The sequence below is a fragment of the Scyliorhinus canicula genome, chromosome 20, assembly GCF_902713615.1.
Source record: "Scyliorhinus canicula chromosome 20, sScyCan1.1, whole genome shotgun sequence".
Classification (NCBI taxonomy): Eukaryota; Metazoa; Chordata; class Chondrichthyes; order Carcharhiniformes; family Scyliorhinidae; genus Scyliorhinus; species Scyliorhinus canicula.
In genome coordinates this window covers 56325275-56345654 of record NC_052165.1, presented here as the reverse complement: position 1 = coordinate 56345654, position 20380 = coordinate 56325275, and the positions used below count along the sequence as shown (strand labels likewise).

The 20380-nt window shown below is 52.5% G+C and overlaps 1 protein-coding gene across 2 annotated transcripts in view; it reads left to right on the top strand.

Annotated features, from left to right (window-relative positions):
• The window catches only part of LOC119955142 (structural maintenance of chromosomes protein 1B-like), a 296162-nt gene that overhangs the window by 134404 nt on the left and 141378 nt on the right, over positions 1 to 20380 (top strand). For both annotated transcript variants that reach the window (XM_038781060.1, XM_038781059.1), the window contains 2 exons: positions 5216 to 5322; positions 7799 to 7940. In XM_038781060.1, coding sequence (XP_038636988.1) covers positions 5216 to 5322; positions 7799 to 7940 — 249 coding nt within the window. The remainder of the gene's footprint in view (positions 1 to 5215; positions 5323 to 7798; positions 7941 to 20380) is intronic.

Sequence of the window (20380 nt, the reverse complement as noted above, 5' to 3'; positions counted from 1 at the left end):
CACTACCTCGCAGGTAGGAGGTTCACCCTCATCACCGACGAAAGATCGTTTGCCTTCATGTTCGACAACTCGCAAAGGGGCAAAATTAAAAACGACAAAATTCTGAGGTGGAGGATCGAACTCTCCACCTACAATTACGATATCAAATATCGACCCGGGAAGCTCAACGAGCCTCCGGATGCCCTATCCCGCGGGACATGCGCCAGCACGCAGATTGACCGATTGAAAGTCATCCACAATGACCTCTGCCACCCTGGGGTCACCCGGCTAGCCCACTACATCAGGGCCCGAAACCTGCCTTTCTCCAACGAGGAGGTAAAAGCGGTGTGGAGTGCAAACTGCACTTCTATAGACCAGACAGGGCCCACCTGGTCAAGGCTTCTAGGCCCTTTGAACCCCTCGCGATTGATTTCAAAGGGCCACACCCCTCAACTAACAAGAATGTTTACTTTTTAAACATCGTAGACGAGTTCTCCCGTTTCCCATTCGCTATCCCGTGCCCCGACATGACAGTCATTAGGGCCCTGCATAGCATCTTCACCCTGTTTGGTTTCCCCAGCTACGTGCACAGCGACCGGGGTTTGTCCTTCATGAGCGACGAGCTGCGTCAGTACCTGCTCGACAAGGGCATTGCCTCGAGCAGGACTACCAGCTACAACCCCAGGGGGAACAGGCAGGTGGAAAGGGAGAACGCGACGGTCTGGAAGACTGTCCTACTGACCCTCCGGCCTAGAAAGCTCCAAGTCTCACAGTGGCAGGAAGTCCTCCCAGATGCGCTCCACGCTATTAGGTCCCTTTTGTGCACGGCGACCAACCAGACCCCTCACGAGAGGCTCTTCATTTTTTCCAGGGACACTACCACAGGGGTCTCACTTCCGGCATGGCTGAGGACGCCGGGCCCCGTACTTCTGAGGAAACACGTCAGGGCGCACAAAACCGACCCCCTTGTTGAAAAGGTGCGCCTTCTCCACTCCAACCCCCAGTACGCATTCGTCGAGTTCCCTGACGGCTGTCAGGACACGGTATCCCTCCGGGATCTGGCACCCGCCGGATCCAGCGCCCCCTCTACCCCCACAGAAGGACCTCTCACCCTACACCCCATGCTGCCGGCCCCTTGTGCTCCCGAGCCCATGAGCTCGCTCCACCAGTTCCGCACCCCCGCGCCAGCCAGCGCCCCCAGTCCCCGGTCGAACCAGGAGAGTATGAAGCTCGGATACAACCCTCCCTGGAGTCTGCCATCGTACCCCAGCACACAACACCCATCCAGCTACCGCAAGAGGCTGCAACTCCGGTGCTCCGCAGATCACAACGGACAATTCGACCACCGGACAGACTGACGTTGTAGGCCACCACCCCCGCCGGACTTGATTTTTTTTGCAGGGGATGACTGTGGTGAATGTAATATATATATGTATATATGATAATTCACACTGTCTTTGTAAGCACAGTAGCGCTATCCTACCACTAGGGGGAGTAGCTCTGGGAGTACTCAGGAACTTGTACTGGGCTCCACCCTAGGCTCCGCCCACGACTCCTCCCCCTAGTGCAGCTGTATAAATACCCTTGTCCATAGTCAGCCTGAGTTCACTAAGAGTTTATCAACGGGTAACAGGCTGGCTCTGAAGTAAGTCGATTAAAGCCTAGATTCATATCGGAAACATGTGTCTGGTGAATTGATGGTTCCATCAAAGGGTCTGTATGTTATTATGTTAGTGGCCATGGAGCACAAGGAGTGGGCCATCACCGTCTGGGACTGCGCCACCTCCCTCTGGGCTTGGGGACGCCGATGCTCTCAGCAATGGCCTGCTGTGACTGGGCCACACTGAGGTGCACCGCTGCAGCTGGCTCTGGCACATGGTTACCTGTGAGTGAGCAGCCCTGTCCTGGGCCACGGCCCCTGCCTGCAAGGAATGTCCAAGGTCTTGCATACTCTGACTCATATCCGACAGCGCCACCCCCATTGCTTCCACTGCGGATGCCATCGTGTGGTTTCGGCCTGGGTGGCACGCATGACCGGCAACACTCCCTGCTACCTGCAGGCGGATGGACTCTCCCACCTGCACCTGCACTGAGTGGGACTGGATATTCCAGGCAACCGTCTGGGTGGCAGCTGGTTGCTGGGGTTGGGCTTCCCTCCGACCATCCGACCATTCGGCTGCTCTTATCTCCATCAACTATACCGTAACGGCTGTGTGGTGCGCACCAGTGAGTGTCCCAGAAGCCTCCCCACTAATTTGGCCAACCGAAGTGACAGTCTCTGAGATGGGGGATGGTGTTGGAGATAGCAGTAGCAAAAAGTCAGTGTTCTCATCTGACCCAAAGTCCGGGGTCTCCTGGATCGCGGTCTTCTGTGTGTCTGTCCCCTGTGTGTCTGACCCTTGGGTCATGGTCCCCTGTGTGTCTGTCCCCTGTGCGTGTGTGCCCTGTGTGTGTGTCCCCTGTGCGACTGCCCCTGTGCGTCTGTCCCCTGTGCACCTGTCCCCTGTGCGCCTGTCCCTTGTGCTCCTTTTTCCTGTGCGTCCGTACCCTGAGCCGTGGTCGCCTCTGTGTTTGTCCCCTGTGTGTTTGTCCCCTGGGTTATGGTCTCCTCGCTCGTCTCGGGCAGTGGATTGGTGTTCCGGCTGCTCTTCCCGTCGGCGCTTGGGTTTCTGGGGGGCACCAACCCTGGCAGTAGCTGGGGGGGGGGGGGTGGGGGGGTTGTAGGGTCCATCTCCGGCTTGTCTTGTAAGACACAGACAGCATGTATGGTTAGACAGCCGGACTGGGGTGAGGGGTGTGTGCTGAGGAGGGTGTTGAGGTGAGATCGGTGTTGGGGTGAGGGGGGGTTTGGGATGTGGGGTGAAGGGGGTTGGGTTGGGCACACGTGTCATGAGGACCCACAACCTGGCAGGGGAGTCTCACTTGGAGGCGCGCCTCCGACCTCCGCATCAGTGACCACCCTCACCTCCGGCCCGTTGACAATGTCTAGTTCCCTCTGCTCGGGCACGGTGAGGGAACACAAGTTTTACGGTCCCCCTCCAGTCTTCTCCTGCTCCTGGCGGTTATGTGCGGACTTGTATTGTGGGGGGGTGGGGGGCACAAACACAAACAGCAACAGTGTTAGACGGTCTGATGAATGCAGCCCAGGGGTTGGGTCTCTGATGGCATTGGTGCACAGGGCATCCAGCTATTGCGGCTGGCATGGGTGGGTGCAGCCATGTGGGTTAGGCTGGGGGTGGGACAGCCCCCCTGGGGGGTGGGGAGCGAGGGGTGGGGTGAGGGGGGGGGCCTTGGTACCAGGGGCACAGTGCTGGGTACTCACCCTGGCTGCCCTGAGGAGGTCGTGCAGTTTTTCATGCACTGATCTGCAGTCCGGCCCACCACCCTGACGGCGCCTGCCATCTCTTTCAAGGCACGGCGAACAATGGCGCCTCCTGACCTCCGTCCCTGGGTACAACAGCAGCCTCCTCTCCTCCAAGGCGTCCAGGAGGGCCTCCAGTTCGCCATCCCGGAATCGCGGCGCTGCTCTCCTGGCGGTCAGCTTTCCTGCGACGCTGTGTGTGTGTGGGGAGAACTATTAAGTGCAGCTGCGCCGTCACGTCAATGACGGAATTGGCCGCCGGTCCATCGGGAGTTTCACGATGTGCCTGTGCTAGCCCCTTGGGAGCGGTCGAATCACTCCACCTGTGGACCCGATGATGCTGTCGTGAAACTCCCGCGTTTTCACGACGGTGTCAACACTTCGCCTCATTTTGGGAGAATCCAGCCGTGGATCTGTGAATCCTTAAAGAACTCCATGGAGATACTGGGCATAGAAACAAGATGTGCTGTGAAGTATGTTAGACTGGTTGGAACTTGAAATGGCTTTGACTGTTGCTAAGACTTTTCTGTGAGTAGAAAATGTAACAATAGATTATTTGAAAACTTTGACCTAAGAGAGTTGGCCGAGCAACTTAACGTAGAAATAAAAGCAGAATTATATGATTAAGAAAATTACCCAGTCTTTCGGATTAAAAGAAGAAAAACCCGAAACTGGTGTCTCACAGCTAGAGGTAGCTAAAATTCAGTTGCAAATGAAGCAGCTGGAAATAGAAAGAGATAGGGAAAAGCAGAAGCTTGAACTTGGAGGAAAAAAAAATGTAAAAACTTGAATTAGAAAAAGGGAAAAGGAAAAAAAGAGAGAGCAAAAGAAATGAAAATGAAAACGGTGGATTAGAAAACAAAATGGAAATGTGAAATCTTGAGCTCAAGTTTCAAAGAGAGAAAGAACTCATACAACATGAACTGGCAAGGCGAGAGAAAAGCTTAAGATTAAAGACAGAAAGAAGAGGTAATAGTTCAGAGGATGATTCTGATCTCATTGGAGACTTTGATTTGACTAAAAGTCTTTATTTAGTGCCCAAGTTTACAGAGGCTGGAGTTGAAAGATATTTCACCTCATTTGAAAAGATAGCTGTGAAGTTGAAGTGGCAAAAATGCTTGCATCATGATGTTTCAAAGTGTCCTTACAGATGCAGCTATGAATGTGTGTACGAATCTGTCAGAAGAGCAACCTGAAGTCTATGAAGTGGTTAAAAGTTCAATGCTTTTGAGCTTGTCCCTGAAGTTTATTGATTAAAGTTTAGGACCACAAGGAAAAAGCCTAATCAGACATTTGTTGAATTTGCAAAAGTGAGAAATGCGTGGGATCAATGTTTTTTCTCATTAATGTTGAAACTGACCTTTATTGATGTGAGGGAATTCATGATTGTGGGAGAATTCCGAAATAGCATTCCACTAACTATTAAGAAATCTTTAGATGAGCATGAAGTATCAAAGATTGGAGAAGCAGCAGTTTTGGCTGACAACCGGGCGTGATATACCTGAATAGGGCAGACATCCGTAGAGTAGGATTTGGTGGATGTTTCCCAGCGCTCAGAGCGCCGAAAAACACCCAGCCACCTAACACCCATTCGGGTAGGTCAGGGGCCTCAGTGTGAAATTCCCCAACAAGGCCACACTTAGCTCTGATTTCTACACTGAGGAGCTCCGCTCGTCGGACCTCTTCATTGCAGCAAGATCAGGACGTCATTTTAAAATGTTAACCTTGCTCTACATCACAAACCAGCTGTCCAGCCAACTTAGCAAATTGTCACAATGTCATCTGTAGTAGTGCACAATATTTACAGATCAAAGGAATGATGCTAGAAGAGAAAAGTGCCTTCCAAGTAACTAGTTAGGTTTCTGTTCTACACAGGTTGAAGATAGAGTTTTTGAAGACTTTTGTACCAAGATTGGTGTGGCAAATATTCGTGAGTACGAGGATGAACATGTGAAGCAGCTAGAAGAAATAGATACAAAAAGGTTATTCATTATCTGAGTAATAGAGAATCTTAGATACCCTACCGTGCAGAAGGAGGCCATTGGCTCATTGAGTCTGCACCAACACTCTGAAAGAGCACCCTTCCCAGGCCCAAACCCCAGCCCTATCCCCATAACCCACCTAACCTTTGGATACTAAGGGGCAATTTAGCATGATCAATCCACCTAACCGACACATCTTTGGACTGTGGGACGAGGGCAGAGCACCCAGAGGAAACCTATGCAGACACAGGGAAAATATGAAGCTATAATTCATTTATCTATAAAGGATCGACTGAAGCATTTAATGTAATTGAATATGCAAATTTATTTTGTCATAAATATTTTTATTAAGGTATTTATAAATAAGCATCAAACACAACCAAAACCAATACCAAAAAGAGAACAAACAGGCGATCAAATCATAACTGAATAAGTAACCAACAACCACAAACTGCCCTCTCTCTCTGCCTCCACCTTTTCTTATAAACCCCAAACCCCACTCCCTGCTGACTTAGCTGTCCTAGAAGAAATCAATAAACGGTTTCCACCTCCAGACAAACCCTTCTACCGACCCCCTCATGGCGAACTTAATTTTCTTCAGCATAAGGAAATCCCCAGGTCACTCACCCACACCTTCGGTTTTGGCGCCTCCGAGTCCCTCCACCCCAACAGGATCCGTCTCCGGGCTACCAGGTCTTCCGACGCTCCAAACTCCTCCGCTAGTAATCCTACATCCAGTAGTCCACCCAATGCAGCGCGTGGTCTGAGACCACGATCGCCGAGTATCCCGAGTCCACCACGCCTGCCAGTAACGACTTATCAACCACAAAAAAAAATCAATCCAAGAGGAAACACTGTGCAAATGGGAGAAGTATGAAAACGACTTCGCCCTTGGCCTCCCAAACCTCCACGGGTCCACCCCCCCCATGCGCTCCCTTCAGATCCTTCGCCACCGCCAATACTCTCGACCGGTCCAACCCCGGATAAGTGACCATGTTAAAGTCCCCACTCATAATCAGCTGTTGCGAGTCCAGGCCCAGTATCTTCCCCAATACTCGCCTCATGAGCTCCACATCATCCCAGTTTGGTCCCTCTCCCATCAGCTTTTCTCGCATTCTGGCCACATACGTGGCAGCGTCTGCTCCCTCGGTGCCTTCAGGCTTCCCTACAATACTCAAGTTCTGCCTCCGGGAGCGGTTCTTAAGGTCCTCTACTTTCTCCTGTAGCCGCTTCTGGGTCTCCCGCATTATTCCTACCTCGGCCGCCAACGAAGCCAACTGCTCCTCGTGGTCCCCCACCGCCTCCTCCACTTTCCCGATAGCTTGGCCCTGTGACTCCAGCCTCTGCTCCACTTGATCGATTCCCGACTTCAGCAGATCTATAGCCTTGGTTAGGTTCTCATCGGCCTCTCTCCTATGCTGGTGGAATTTCTCGTTTAAGAAGTCCACCAGTTGGTCCATCGACCATTGGGTAGGCAGCGCAGGCCCTTTAACCTCTACCATCTTTAGCTGTGGCGCACAAATATTCTCATGCTCCAACTGCTCCCTTATTCTCGACCCACTTTTGGTCCGTGGATCCATCGACCAGTCCCACCAGTGGAGTCAGACGTCTCTCTGGCCAGCCCTACACCTTCTTCAGCGACACATCCATCCACCGAACGGGGAAATAAATAAAGATGACCATTGAGTGCAATCCCAGTCTCAAGTTGCTCACTCACCCACCCTCATCCACTGTGAAAGTGGATGACAGTTAGTGTTGGCATGTGAGACTGGGAGTGAGCCAGGCTTGCGTGTGCTCATTCACTCTCTCATACACATACACACATGTGCGCATACACACACACGCTCACACACACACACGCACACTCACCCACTCCCCATAAGGATTCCTCTCTTCCTCCACAAGCACTTCTCTCTTCCCTCACCCTCCCATAAGCAGTTCTCTCCCCCTACACAAGCACTGCTCTCACCCCCCCCCACAAGCACTCCTATCTCACATACATTGATCTCTCTCTCATACACTCTCTCTCACCCCTCTCATACACTCTTGTCTGTCTCTCACGCACACACACTCACTCCCTCCCACACATAATAATAAGATGAAGAATTGCTCATTTTCACAAGTAAGCTTCAATAAGTTTACTGTGAAAAGCCCCTAGTCGCCACATTCCAGCATCTGTTCAGGGAGATCGGTACGGGAATTGAACCTGAGCTGCTGGCCTTGTTCTGCCTTACAAGCCAGCTGTTTAGCCCACTGTGCTAAGATCATGCTGGAATGAAAACGGATAATTTTCTAAAATAGCTGAGTGAGCCACTCTAACAGATTACTGGCCTGCTGGTGAATGCAGCAGTTTACCCAGTGTGTTCCTATTAGCATTAACTATGTATTGCAGTACCAGTGATTGGTCACAAGATACATCTACAAGCCAATGGTCTATGTTTTACCATTTTGATAGCATTTTCTCCCTATGTTGCAGATCAGAATTTGAGAATCAGAAAACAAGGCTGATGATCCAGCTGGAATATTCATATAGCCAAATTGAAGAAGATATAAAAAAAATCCAGAAATGGAAGGAAGCGATCAAAAAAGATGAAGAAGAAATAGTGAAGTTAAAGAAGGTATTGAGCAGTTAAATTTGTTTAGAAGTTATATGAAAGTGTGTTCATTACGTTTCTCTAATTTCTTTGAAATTATGGGAGTGCAAGGGAGGGAAGGTGGCAAACAGGAAATCTGAGAGATATAAATTATTTATGAATTTCAAAATGAGAAGCTTGGAGTCATCAGTAAAACTGGATGGATAGAGTCAGCATGAGCCCCAGGCTGTTCTAACTTGGAGGCCTCATGAACATTTGAAAGGCAGGTCATTCTGGTTTACTTTAGCAGCGACTGCATCACTTTTTTTACATCTTAGTTGGAAGAGCATTGGAAAAGATTGTGGCAACACTGTTCTCTGAGGCCTTCCTGGAAATCCTGGTAGTGGAAGAGATGCTCTTTCCAAGCACCTTGCTGTAGAGCAGGTCTGGACAGAGGTGGCCAACAGGATCAATGGTAACAACCCATTGAGGAAAGTGAATTAATGACCACAGAAGAGGACTTCCGGTGGCGGCTATGAGACTTCTGGTGGCGGCTATGAAGGAGTAAGTCGCACATTTGGTGGCTACTGCTCGGGTCGGACATTTGGACCTTTTCCACCGATTTTTTACTGGATTTGATTTGAAAAATCGATGATAGAAGCAATTGTGTGCAGGTTTCCCACATCGGTGCATGGAGAGGAGAACTAGAAGTGCTCGCAAAGGCAGAAACAGCAGGTCAGAGAACGCTTGGGCTGAAGCTGCACCCGGGAGTAAGCATGGCGGAGGACCGGACCTCTGGCTTGTCGAGCCAGCCAGTTGATGCAAGTTACCCAGGAGGGCTTTGCCAAGCAGAAGCAGGACTGCTTGGACCCAATTAAAAAGGCAATTGCACGGCTGGAGCTTAGATTGGATACCCAAGATCGGGCGATCCAGAAAGTAGAGAAGGCACTAGCTGACCAGGAGGAACATCAAACAGTGGTGGAGTTGGAGGTGGGGATGCTTAGAGACCAGCAGAAAGGGCTCCTAGAGAAGGTAGAGGACCTAGAGAACAGGTCCCGCCAGCAGAGCTTGAGAATCATTGGGCTCCCAGAGGGATCTGACGAAGCGGACGCTGGGGTATACATAGTGGCCATGTTCGAGAAGCTGCTGGAGGTGGGGCATTCCCCTGACCCTTGGAGGTGGACAGGGCTCACAGAGCGCTCGAGAGGAAGCCGCGAATGGGAGATCCCCCAAGGGCAATGGTGGTGAGATTCCACAGGTACTTGGATAAGGAGCGCATTTTACAGTGTATTTTGCAGAGCTGAGAGTTAACGTGTGCAGTTTCACTGTTGGGGGATGGAGGTGTGTTTGTGCAGATGCTGGATTTTCTGCTTGATCTTTTCTTGTTCAAGGTCTTTTTTTTTCTCTGTTGGGCAATTGTGTTGGGATTGTTTTTCATTTGAATATGTATAAGCGGGGCGGAGGGAACAATAGGTGGGAGAATGTCTGGCACCAGGGGCGAGGGCTAACTGGGCGGGCAAGCTTACGGAAGCGTAGTTGGGGGTGAGCAGATGTTAGGCTTATCAAAGGGGTTGACTTATTTTGTGCTGTTACTGGGGGGGGGGGGGGGGGGGGGAGAGTGGGGAAAATGTTCTGCTGACGAGGAGGGACTTTCGCTGAGGGACAGAGAGGAGGTTGGGGGTGGAGGCTGCCTGGGGGGGCGGGCCGGTGGAGGCGGGGGGGTGTGTGCTGGCAACTGGCCCAAGAGAGGGGATGGCTGATCGGCGAAGGGGGGCGAAGAGCCCCAACTAGATCACCTGGAATGTAAGAGGGTTCAATGGGCTGATCAAGTGGGCACGCGTGTTCGCGCATTTGAGAGGACTGAAGGCGGACGTGGTAATGCTGCAGGAGATGCACCTTTGAATTGCTGACCAGATTAGATTAAAGAAAGGTTGGGTCGGACAGGTTTTTCACTCGGGACTGGACTCGAAGACTAGAGGGGTCGCGATCCTGATCAACAAGCGAGTGGTGTTTCTACTTCTACTCACACGTGCATAAAGAGTACTCCTGGATTGATTTCTTTATTCTGGGCAGGGCGCTACTGATGGGGGTGGTGGATACGGGGTACTTGGCGATTACAATCTCAGACCACTGGTTTTACCTACAGGTTAGTAAAGACGGTAACCAGCGCCCGCACTGGATGTTAGACGTGGGATTTTTGCCGACGAAGAAGTGTGCGGACGGTTGAGGAAATGTATTCAGAACTACCTTGAGGTCAATGACATGGGAGAAATTTCGGCAGCGGTGGTCTGGGAGGCATTTAAGGCGGTGGTTAGAGGGGAGCTGACCTCGATATGGGCCCAGAGGGAGAAGGTAGACAGGGCAGAGATGGACCGACTGGTAAAGGAGATACTACAGGTCGACAGGACGTATGCGGAGACCCCAGAGGCAGGGCTTTTAAGGGAACGACGGAGGCTACAGGCGAGTTTAGCTTGTTAACCACAGGGAGGGCAGTGGAGCAGCTGAGAAAGGCGAGGGGGGCGATTTATGGGCATGGAGAGAAGGCCAGCAGAATGCTTGCACAAAAGCTTAGAAAGAGGGAGGCAGCCAGGGAGATAGGGAAAGTAAAGGAAAGAGATGGGAACCTGGTGGGAAACTCAGCAGGGGGTGAATAAAGCATTTTAAGAAGTTTTATAGTAGGCTGATTGGGCCATAACCCCCACCTGGGCCAGAAGGGATGAGGCACTTCCTAGGGGGACTGAATTTCCCGAAGGTGGACGGGAAGCTGGTAGAAGGGCTGGGGGCCCCGATTGGGATTGAAGTGATATTGGAGGGGCTGAAGGCCATGCAGTTGGGTAAAGTCCTGGGGCCAGATGGGTACCCAGTGGAGTTCTATAAAAGGTTCTCTGTGATATTGGGGGCGCTGTTGATGAGGACATTTAATGAGGCAAGGGAGAGAGGGGTGCTTCCCCCGACGATGTCACAGGCCACGATTTCGCTGATCCTGAAGTGGGACAAGGACCCGGAGCTGTGTGGGTCCTACAGGCCATATCCCTGTTGAACGTGGACGCCAAACTGCTGGCCAAAAGTTTGTCCTCTAGGATTGAAGACTGTTTTCCAGACGTTATTGGGGAGGAACAGACGATGTTCGTAAGGGGTGGCAGTTGGTGGCCAATGTAAGAAGGTTGCTAAATGCGATCATGATGCCCCCAGAAGGTAGGGAGGTGGAAGTAGTGGTCGCAATGGATGCAGAGAAGGCTTTTGATCGAGTGGAATGGGAATATCTGTCGGAGGTACTGGGATGGTTCAGATTTGGGCGGGGCTTTATTGACCGGGCCAGGTTACTGTGGCGAGCATACGGACGAATAGAACAACATCAGATTGTTTTAGGCTACATCGGGGGACGAGACAGGGATGCCCCCTCTTCACTGTTGTTTGCGTCAGCTATAGATCAGTTGGCAATGGCACTAAGAGCCTCAAGGGCCTGGTCCGGGGACGGGGTGGTGGGGGGGGGGGGGGGCTGGCTCGGTTTATGCAGACGACCTGCTCCTGCTCCTGTATGTGTTGGACCCAGTAGAGGGGATGGAAGAAATCAAGAGGATTCTGGCGGAATTTGGCCGGTTTTCGGGGTACAAACTAAATATGGGAAAAAGCAAGATGCTTGCTATCCAGGAAAGGGGACAGGAGAGGTGACTGGTGGTTCTGCCGTTTAGAGTGGTAGGGGGAAGCTTTAGGTATCTAGGCATCCAAGTGGCACGGGAACGGTTGTACAGACTTAATCTGCCCCGACTAGTAGACCAAAGGAAGGACGATTTCCGAAGGTGGGACGCACTCCCATTGTCACTAGCTGGGAGGGTCCAGACGGTGAAGATGACGTTCCTTCCGAGACTTCTGTTTGTGTTCCAGTGTCTCCCCACCTTTATTGCGCGGTCCTTTTTTAAACGGGTTAACAAAATTATCACTGGCTTTGGATGGGCGGGCAAGAGCCCGCGAGTAAAAAAGGGATGCTTGAGCGGAGCCGGGGAGAGGGCGGGCTGGCGCTGCCAAACTTCAGTACCTATTACTGGGCGGCGAATATAGCCATGATTAGGCAGTGGGTGGTGGGGGGAGGTTCGGCATGGGAACGTATGGAGGCGCCATGGGGGCGTTGACAACGGCGCCTCTGCTGTTCCTGCCGGCACGGTACTCCTCCAGCCCCGTGGTGGTGGCGGCGCTGAGAGTCTGGGGGCAATGGAGGAAGCATGTGGGAGCATCGGCCTGGTCTCCAATTTGTAATAATCACCGGTTTGCCCCGGGAAGGATGGACAGGGGGTTTCGGAGATGGCAGAGGGCAGGAATTGAGACGATGGGGGTTATGTTTATAGAGGGGAGCTTTCCTAGCTTGAGGAAGCTGGAGGAGAAGTCCAAGCAACTTTCACATCATACACTATCACTATTTTCTTCTCACACCCATCCACGTGCACAAATCTCTGCTACTTCCATCACTCCTTACTTCACATCGCACACAATTTCCTTTACATTAATCACCTCCCCATCTTTATTCCATCTTGTTTCTTACATGCTCTTGTCCACACCCAGTATCTGCACAAGCCTCAAACATCTCCACTTAGCTTCTTAACACTCACTAACACTGAGTACAAAGAAAAGTGGATGAGCCTAAGTATCACTACCCTCACATATAGGAACTTTTAAAAATTAGCTGATCTTGGTAGATAGGGTCTTAAGTATTCGGAAGGGAGAGTGTCTGATGGTAGTTGAAATAGGGTGTTGGCGTTCCTTGTAACCCTTCGTTCAAATTGACATAGATGAGGCAAGCTTAGCAACTTCAGTCTGCAATTTCAAAATCAATTTTTCTCTCCTACTTTAATTTATTGGGCTGGATTCTCCGCTTGGAAGACTATCTCCGTTTGGAAGACTTAGGGCATGGTTCCGACTCCAAAAACGCGGTGGATGCTGATTTGACGGCAAATCACAATTATACATCACCTCCACAGCGGCCTCAGTGCCTGCAGGAACGCATGTACAGTGGACACCGTTTGCATGTCATTAGTGGGCCCGATTCTCCTCCTTTGTGCCGAGTTCCTGATGGCGCGATTCACTTGTGCTTTTAAAAATTGTGAAGCTGGCGTTGGGGCTGATGAGGGACAAAGAGAGGATGTATAACACAGTGGTGCGGCTGTGGGCTCCCAGGCCGGACACTGGTCGTGCTCGGGGTGAGGGGGGGAGGACCGGCCAAGTGGCCGGGGTGACCTCCCCATGGGATTGGGAGTGATGTCCGGCCATGGACCGCCATAAAGGAGACCATCTTGCTGCGCACCCACTGACCACCCACCTTGGATCCTGGTTATGCAGAGTGACACCTGCCGTAAGGGTGCCGCCCCTCCCCAAATCCACCCAACAGCCCACCAAGGGCAGCACCCACAGTAGCCCCTGGCGTGGGCTGTGCCAGCCAACGGTACCCCTGGCACATGGGACAGATCCAGGGTTGCAGGGATTGGGGGGTGAGAGACATGCGGAGGAAGAGCCCGCAGTGCTAACTGGGCCACCCATCTAGTCCGATGGACCTGGCTGAGCACGGGGAAATACACCATGCTAACACGTTGGCCTTTCACCACCTGCAGACAATGGGTATTAGAATACAACCAACAATGGTGGCCTTCCTGCTTGTCGTCGCAGCCCTGGGGGATGCCCTGCGGCTGTACGAGTGGGTGCTCCTTGAGGAGGAGGAAGCTGCAGCAACAAACATGCTGCAGAGAGGTAGGTGGCAGTCACCCAGGTTGGAGAGCCGGCTGCCCAACAGGCCAAGGAAGAGGCATGCCAAGGAGACGCCAGATGAGGCATCGTGTGTACCGGCATCGCCTGTCATTCGAGGACCTGCTGGAATGGGCATGATGTCGAAGAGTCCGGCTGAGCAAGGATACAGTGCAACATATCTGTCAGATGATGGTACACCTGGCACCATGAGGGCATGGGGGAGGACACTCGCTCCCAATGGGCGTCAAGACAACGATCGCCCTGAAAGTTTATGCAACGTGGTCCTTCCAGGCTCCGAGTGGGGACCTGTCCAGGATCTCACATGCCTCGGTGCACAGGTGCATCCGTGACGTCATGGAGGCTCTATATGCCCAGGCGGGTCAATACATCCATTTCAGAGTGGACTGAGCCCACCAGGATGCTCGGGAGGTGGGGTTCGCTGCCATCACAAGGATGCCCCGGATCCAGGGGGCGATCAACGGGATGTATGCTGCACATGCTTGGACTGCTCCAAATGCGGCTGCAGGTGCTGGATGCTCGCTGACAACACCTCATGCGTGGGTTTCCTCTGGGCACTCTGATTTCCTTCCACAAGTCCCGAAAGACGTGCTGTTAGGCGAATTGGACATTCTGAATTCTCCCTCTGTGTACCCGAACAGGCGCCGGAATGTGGCGACTAGGGGCTTTTCACAGTAACTGCATTGCAGTGTTAATGTAAGCCTACTTGTGACAATAATAAAGATTATTATGAAGTCCGTGGCTCTGCGACTGCATCTCCATAATTGATGGGACTGTCTGTTCCGAGACCCATCCGGATGGCAGCTAGTTCCTGGGGTCGGCCTACCCTTCGACTGTCAGTCCCCTTGGGTGTTCATACCTCCACCTGCTGTACCGGATCAACTATGTGGTGAGCACAAGAAAGTGTCCAGGAGCCTCTTCCCGAAAGTGCCCAATCGAGGTGAGAGACTCTGGGATGGTGGAGGGTGTTGGAGATAGCTGTGATGATTAAATCTGTGTCATCCACCGACCCGACCTCCGGGGTATCCTTAGCCTCGGGTGGAGGGCTGGTGTTCGAGCTGCTCCCAAGCTCGGCTCAAGGGAGAGGCTCCGGCTGTGGCACTGGCTGGTGGCGGGGGACGCCAGATGGACCCATCCCATCTCCAGCAGGTCCTGCAAGACACAAGATAAGATGCATTATTAGACTGCGGGCCAACGGTGTTGGTGTGGGGGTGAGGGCGGTGGGTAGGTGGTGTTGGGGGGGATGGGTGGCGGGTTGACATCACAGGAGACCGTAACTCAGCAGGGTCTCACTTCCTCACCCGCGACCAACCTTCACCATGGCGACCTCCCTTTCCTCCGGGCCGCCAACCACGTCCAGGGCCCTCTACTCTGCAATGGTCAGCGACTGCAGCTCCGGAGGTTCCCCCTCCTGTCTTCCCTCACCACCGGCGGTTGTGCTTTGCTTTCTCCTGTGTGTGTGTGTGTGTGGGGGGGGGGGGGGGGGGGGGGGCGGGGGAAGAGACAGAAAATGACAGTGCTAGACAATCCAACGGATGCCCTTGATAAAGCCACGTTGACTGTCCTGTAAACATATTTTTCTCTAAGTATATATTTATCTCTCCCGTGCGAAGGCCTCCATCAGTTTTCCCACTATTGATGTCAAGCTGACAGGTCTGTAGTTTCCTGGGTTATCCGTTGCCTCTTCCTTAAAACAATGGAATCACATTTGCAATCTTCCAGTTCCCCAAGACTAATCCTGTGTTGAGAAGCCTGGAAAATTTCTGTCATTAAATTTATTTTGACACTACATCCTCCTTGGGGCTAGAATGTTAGCATTGACTGCAATGGCTACCGTTTCCCTCTGCCTTCTCAGAATTTTGACCCAGTGAGGGAAGCGCATCTGCCTTATGCACCAATACCTCCAGCGTTGCATCCGAGAACCTTGGGGGAACTCTGACCTGTTATACGATCTTTACAGCTTCTTCCTGGTCTTCCATTCTTTAAAGAGTTTCAGCTCCTGCTACAGCCAGAATTAAATTTGCCTTTAAGTAGTTCAAATGGCCCTTTAGTGCTAATCTCACAAATGTGGTGCCCCTGCTGAGACGTGCAACCACTTAACAGCACATGTGGTGCTGGGATGCATGCCACAATCTGAACCAGCAAGCAATATAAAGTTTGTGTGTTCCCTGCACCTATTCAGTAGTTGCTGATTAATTGCGCATCGGGATCCCCACGCCCAGTTTTGGAGGCTATCTAATTTAGCCCCTTTCTGCTGTGGTTGAAGTGTGTTAGGGTCTTGAGAGTGTGAAAAGTAGATGTAACAAATATTGCAGGTAAATGTGGACACTTGCATTAGGATTATTCATGGGATCAAGTTAACATACAAGTTTTTGAAACAGGTTGAAACGGAATATTATGATTTTAATATTTAATAAATGGTCAGTGTCATCCAGTAATGCTTTCAACTTTAAAAAGGTTAGGAATTTGCTTTCTTATCCTTTCTACATTTTGCTTCTCCGGCTCTTGCTCATAGATATCTGATGCCAACCTCGGTAATTACTACTCTGAAGCTAATTACAGGGAGGCCTATAACAATTCTATGGCTAGGGGACTGTGTGAGACCTTCCCCATCTAGTTATGTGGTTTTCACGTAATGTAATACCTCTTCCCACAACAGCATAGCTGAAATCAAAAGTTTGCAGTTGTTTAGCCCGCATTGATGTTCTTTTTTTAAAAAAAAATAATTTTTATTGGAATTTTTTACAGAAAATATAAAATATAATGACAAACAATGAAATGCAACAAAATAACCCATAATAACTGTAACACCCCCCAGACTGTATCAACGCATGTATCACATCCCCCCACTCCCCCAACCCCAATGAACAACAAGAGAACTTAAAAATAAATTTAAATTAAATAAACAAACACAGTCACCGTTCCCCCCCCCCCGCTTTTCCCTCCCCCTCCCCCCCCCCCCTGGGTTGCTGCTGCTACTGTCCCCGTACCCTATCGTTGAGCCAGAAAGTCGAGGAAAGGTTGCCACCGCCTAAAGAACCCTTGTGCCGATCCTCTCAGGGCGAATTTGACCTTCTCTAGCTTAATAAAACCCGCCATGTCATTGATCCAGGTCTCCACGCTTGGGGGCCTCGCATCCTTCCATTGTAGCAAGATCCTTCGCCGGGCTACTAGGGACGCAAAGGCCAGCATACCGGCCTCTTTTGCCTCCTGCACTCCCGGCTCCACCCCAACCCCAAAAATCGCCAATACATCCTGGCTTGACCCTGGATCCCACCACCCTCGACACCGTCCTCGCCACCTCCTTCCAGAACTCCTCCAGTGCCGGGCATGCCCAGAACATATGGGCATGGCTCGCTGGACTCCCCGAACACCTGACACACCTGTCTTCACCCCCAAAGAACCTACTCATCCTCGCCCCAGTCATGTGGGCCCGGTGCAGCACCTTGAATTGGATGAGGCTAAGCCGCACACACGAGGAGGAAGAATTAACCCTCTCCAGGGCATCAGCCCATGTCCCGTCTTCGATCTGTTCCCCCAGTTCCCCCTCCCACTTAGCTTTCAGCTCCTCTACTGACGCCTCCTCCACCTCCTGCATAACCTTGTAGATATCAGATATCTTCCCCTCTCCGACCAAGACCCCCGAAAGCACCCTGTCCCTCACCCCCCTCGCGGGAAGCGAAGGGAATCCCTCCACCTGCCGTCTAGCAAACGCCTTTACCTGCAGATACCTGAACATGTTTCCCGGGGGGAGCCCAAATTTCTCCTCCAACTCCCCCAGGCTCGCAAACCTCCCATCAATAAACAGGTCCCGCAGCTGTCTGATGCCCGCTCTGTGCCAACCCTGAAATCCCCCATCAATGTTCCCTGGGACGAACCTATGGTTCCCCCTTAACGGTGCCTCCATCGAGCCCCCCACTTCTCCCCTCTGTCGCCTCCACTGCCCCCAAATCTTGAGGGTAGCCGCCACCACCGGACTCGTGGTATACCTCGTGGGAGGGAGCGGCCATGGCGCCGTTACCAAGGCCCCCAGGCTTGTATCTCCACAGGACGCCCTCTCCACCCGTTTCCATGCTGCCCCCTCCATCACCCACTTGCGCACCATCGACACATTGGCCGCCCAATAATACCCCGAGAGATTGGGTAACGCCAGCCCCCCACCATCTCTACCCCGGTCCAAGAAGACCCTCTTCAACCTCGGGGTCCCATGCGCCCAAACAAAGCTCATGATGCTGCTAGTCACCCTTCTAAAAAAGGCCCTAGGGATAAAGATGGGCAGGCACTGGAAGAGGAACAAGAACCTCGGGAGAACCGTCATTTTGACGGACTGCACTCTACCCGCCAACGATAGCGACACCATGTCCCACCTTTTAAATTCCTCCTCCATCTGCTCCACCAGCCTGGTAAAATTAAGCTTATGGAGAATCCCCCAACTCCTGGCCACCTGCACCCCCAGGTATCTGAAAATCTTCACTGCCCTCTTAAACGGGAGCCTCCCAATTCCCTCCTCCTGATCACCCGGGTGTACTACAAATACCTCGCTCTTGCCTAAATTTAACTTATAGCCCGAGAAGCCCCCAAATTCCGCTAACAGCTCCATCACCCCCGGCATTCCCCCTTCTGGATCCGCCACATACAACAGCAGGTCGTCCGCATACAGCGATACCCGATGTTCCTCCCCACCCCGCACCAGACTCCTCCATCTCCCTGACTCCCTCAACGCCATAGCCAAAGGTTCAATCGGCAATGCAAAGAGCAAGGGGGACGGGGGCACCCCTGCCTGGTCCCACGGTAAAGCCTAAAGTACTCCGATCTCCTTCCATTGGTAACTACACTCGCCATCGGAGCCGCGTAGAGCAGCCTCACCCATTTGATGAATCCCTCCCCGAATCCAAACCTCTCCAGCACCTCCCACAGGTACCCCCACTCAACTCTATCAAACGCTTTCTCTGCATCCAGCACCACCAGTATCTCCGCCTCCCCCTCCACTGCCGGCATCATAATAACATTTAGCAGTCTCCCCACATTCGTGTTGAGCTGCCGTCCCTTGACAAATCCTGTCTGATCCTCATGTATCACCCCTGGCACACAGTCCTCTATCCTGGTGGCCAGGATCTTCGCCAGCAACTTAACGTCAACATTGAGGAGCGAGATAGGCCTGTATGATCCACACTGCAAGGGGTCCTTATCCCACTTCAGGATCAGAGAGGCTCATGATGCTGCTAGTCACCCTTTTTATAAAATTCCACCGGGAACCCGTCCGGCCCCGGCGCCTTACCTGACTGCATTTGTCCAATCCCCCTGACTAGCTCCTCCAACTCTTATCGGCACCCCCAGACCCTCTACCAGCTCCTCTTGAACCCTTGGGAAACATAGCCTGTTCATTAAGCTCTCCATCCCCCCTCTCCCCATCGGAGGTTCCGACCGGTACAGTTCCTCGTAGAAGTCCCTAAAGACCCCATTTACTTCTGTCCCCTTCTGCACTACATTCCCACCCTTATCCGTCACTCCACCAATTTCCCTAGCCGCATCTCGCCTACGGAGCTGATGCGCCAACATCCTGTTCACCTTCTCCCCATACTCATATACCGCGCCCTGCGCCCTCCTCCACTGTGTCTCCGTGTTTCTGGTGGTCAACAAGTCAAATTTGGCCTGCAAACTACGCCGTTCCCCCAGCAACCCCTCCTCCGGTGCCTCTGCGTATCTCCTGTCCACATCCAGGAGCTCCCCCACCAGTCTCTCCCTCTCCTTCCTCTCCCTCCTTTCCCTATGGGCCCGGATGGAGATCAGCTCCCCCCGGATCACTGCTTTCAGAGCCTCCCAGACCATCCCCACCCGGACCTCCCCCGTGTTGTTGGTATCAAGATACCCCTCAATACTTCCCCGGACCCTCCTACACACCTCCTCATCAGCCAGCACTCCCACATCCAGGCGCCAGAGCGGGCGCTGGTCCCGCGCCTCCCCCATCTCCAGATCAACCCAGTGCGGAGCATGGTCTGAAATCGCTATGGCCGAATACTCGGCATCCTGCACCTTCGGGATCAATCCCCTGCTCAGGACGAAAAAATCTATTCGGGAATAAACCCTATGGACATGAGAGAAAAAGGAATACTCCCGCGCTCTCGGCCTCCCAAACCTCCAGGGATCCACCCCTCCCATCTGGTCCATAAACCCCCTCAGCACTTTGGCCGCCGCCGGTCTCCTACCCGTCCTTGAACTGGACCGGTTCAGTGGGGGATCCAGCACTGTGTTAAAGTCTCCCCCCATGATCAGGCCCCCTGCCTCCAGGTCCAGAATGCGGCCCAACAAGCGCCTCATGAAGCCAGCATCATCCCAATTCGGGGCATATACATTAACCAGCACCACCTTCTCTCCCTGCAGCCTACCCTTCACCATAATATATCTGCCCTCCTTGTCCGACATCACCTCAGCCGCCTCGAACGCCACCCTCTTCCCCACCAGAATCTCCACCCCCCCGGTTCTTCGCGTCCAATCCTGAGTGAAAAACCTGCCCCACCCACCCCTTCCTCAGACGAACCTGGTCCGCCACCTTCAGGTGGGTCTCCTGGAGCATAGCCACGACCGCCTTCAGCCCCTTCAGATGATAAAATACCCTAGTTCTCTTAACCGGCCCATTCAGCCCCCTCACGTTCCAGGTAATCAGCCGGATCAGAGGGCAGCCCGCGCCCCTCCCCCGCCGGCTAGCCATAGCTTATCGACTGCTCGCCCCAGGC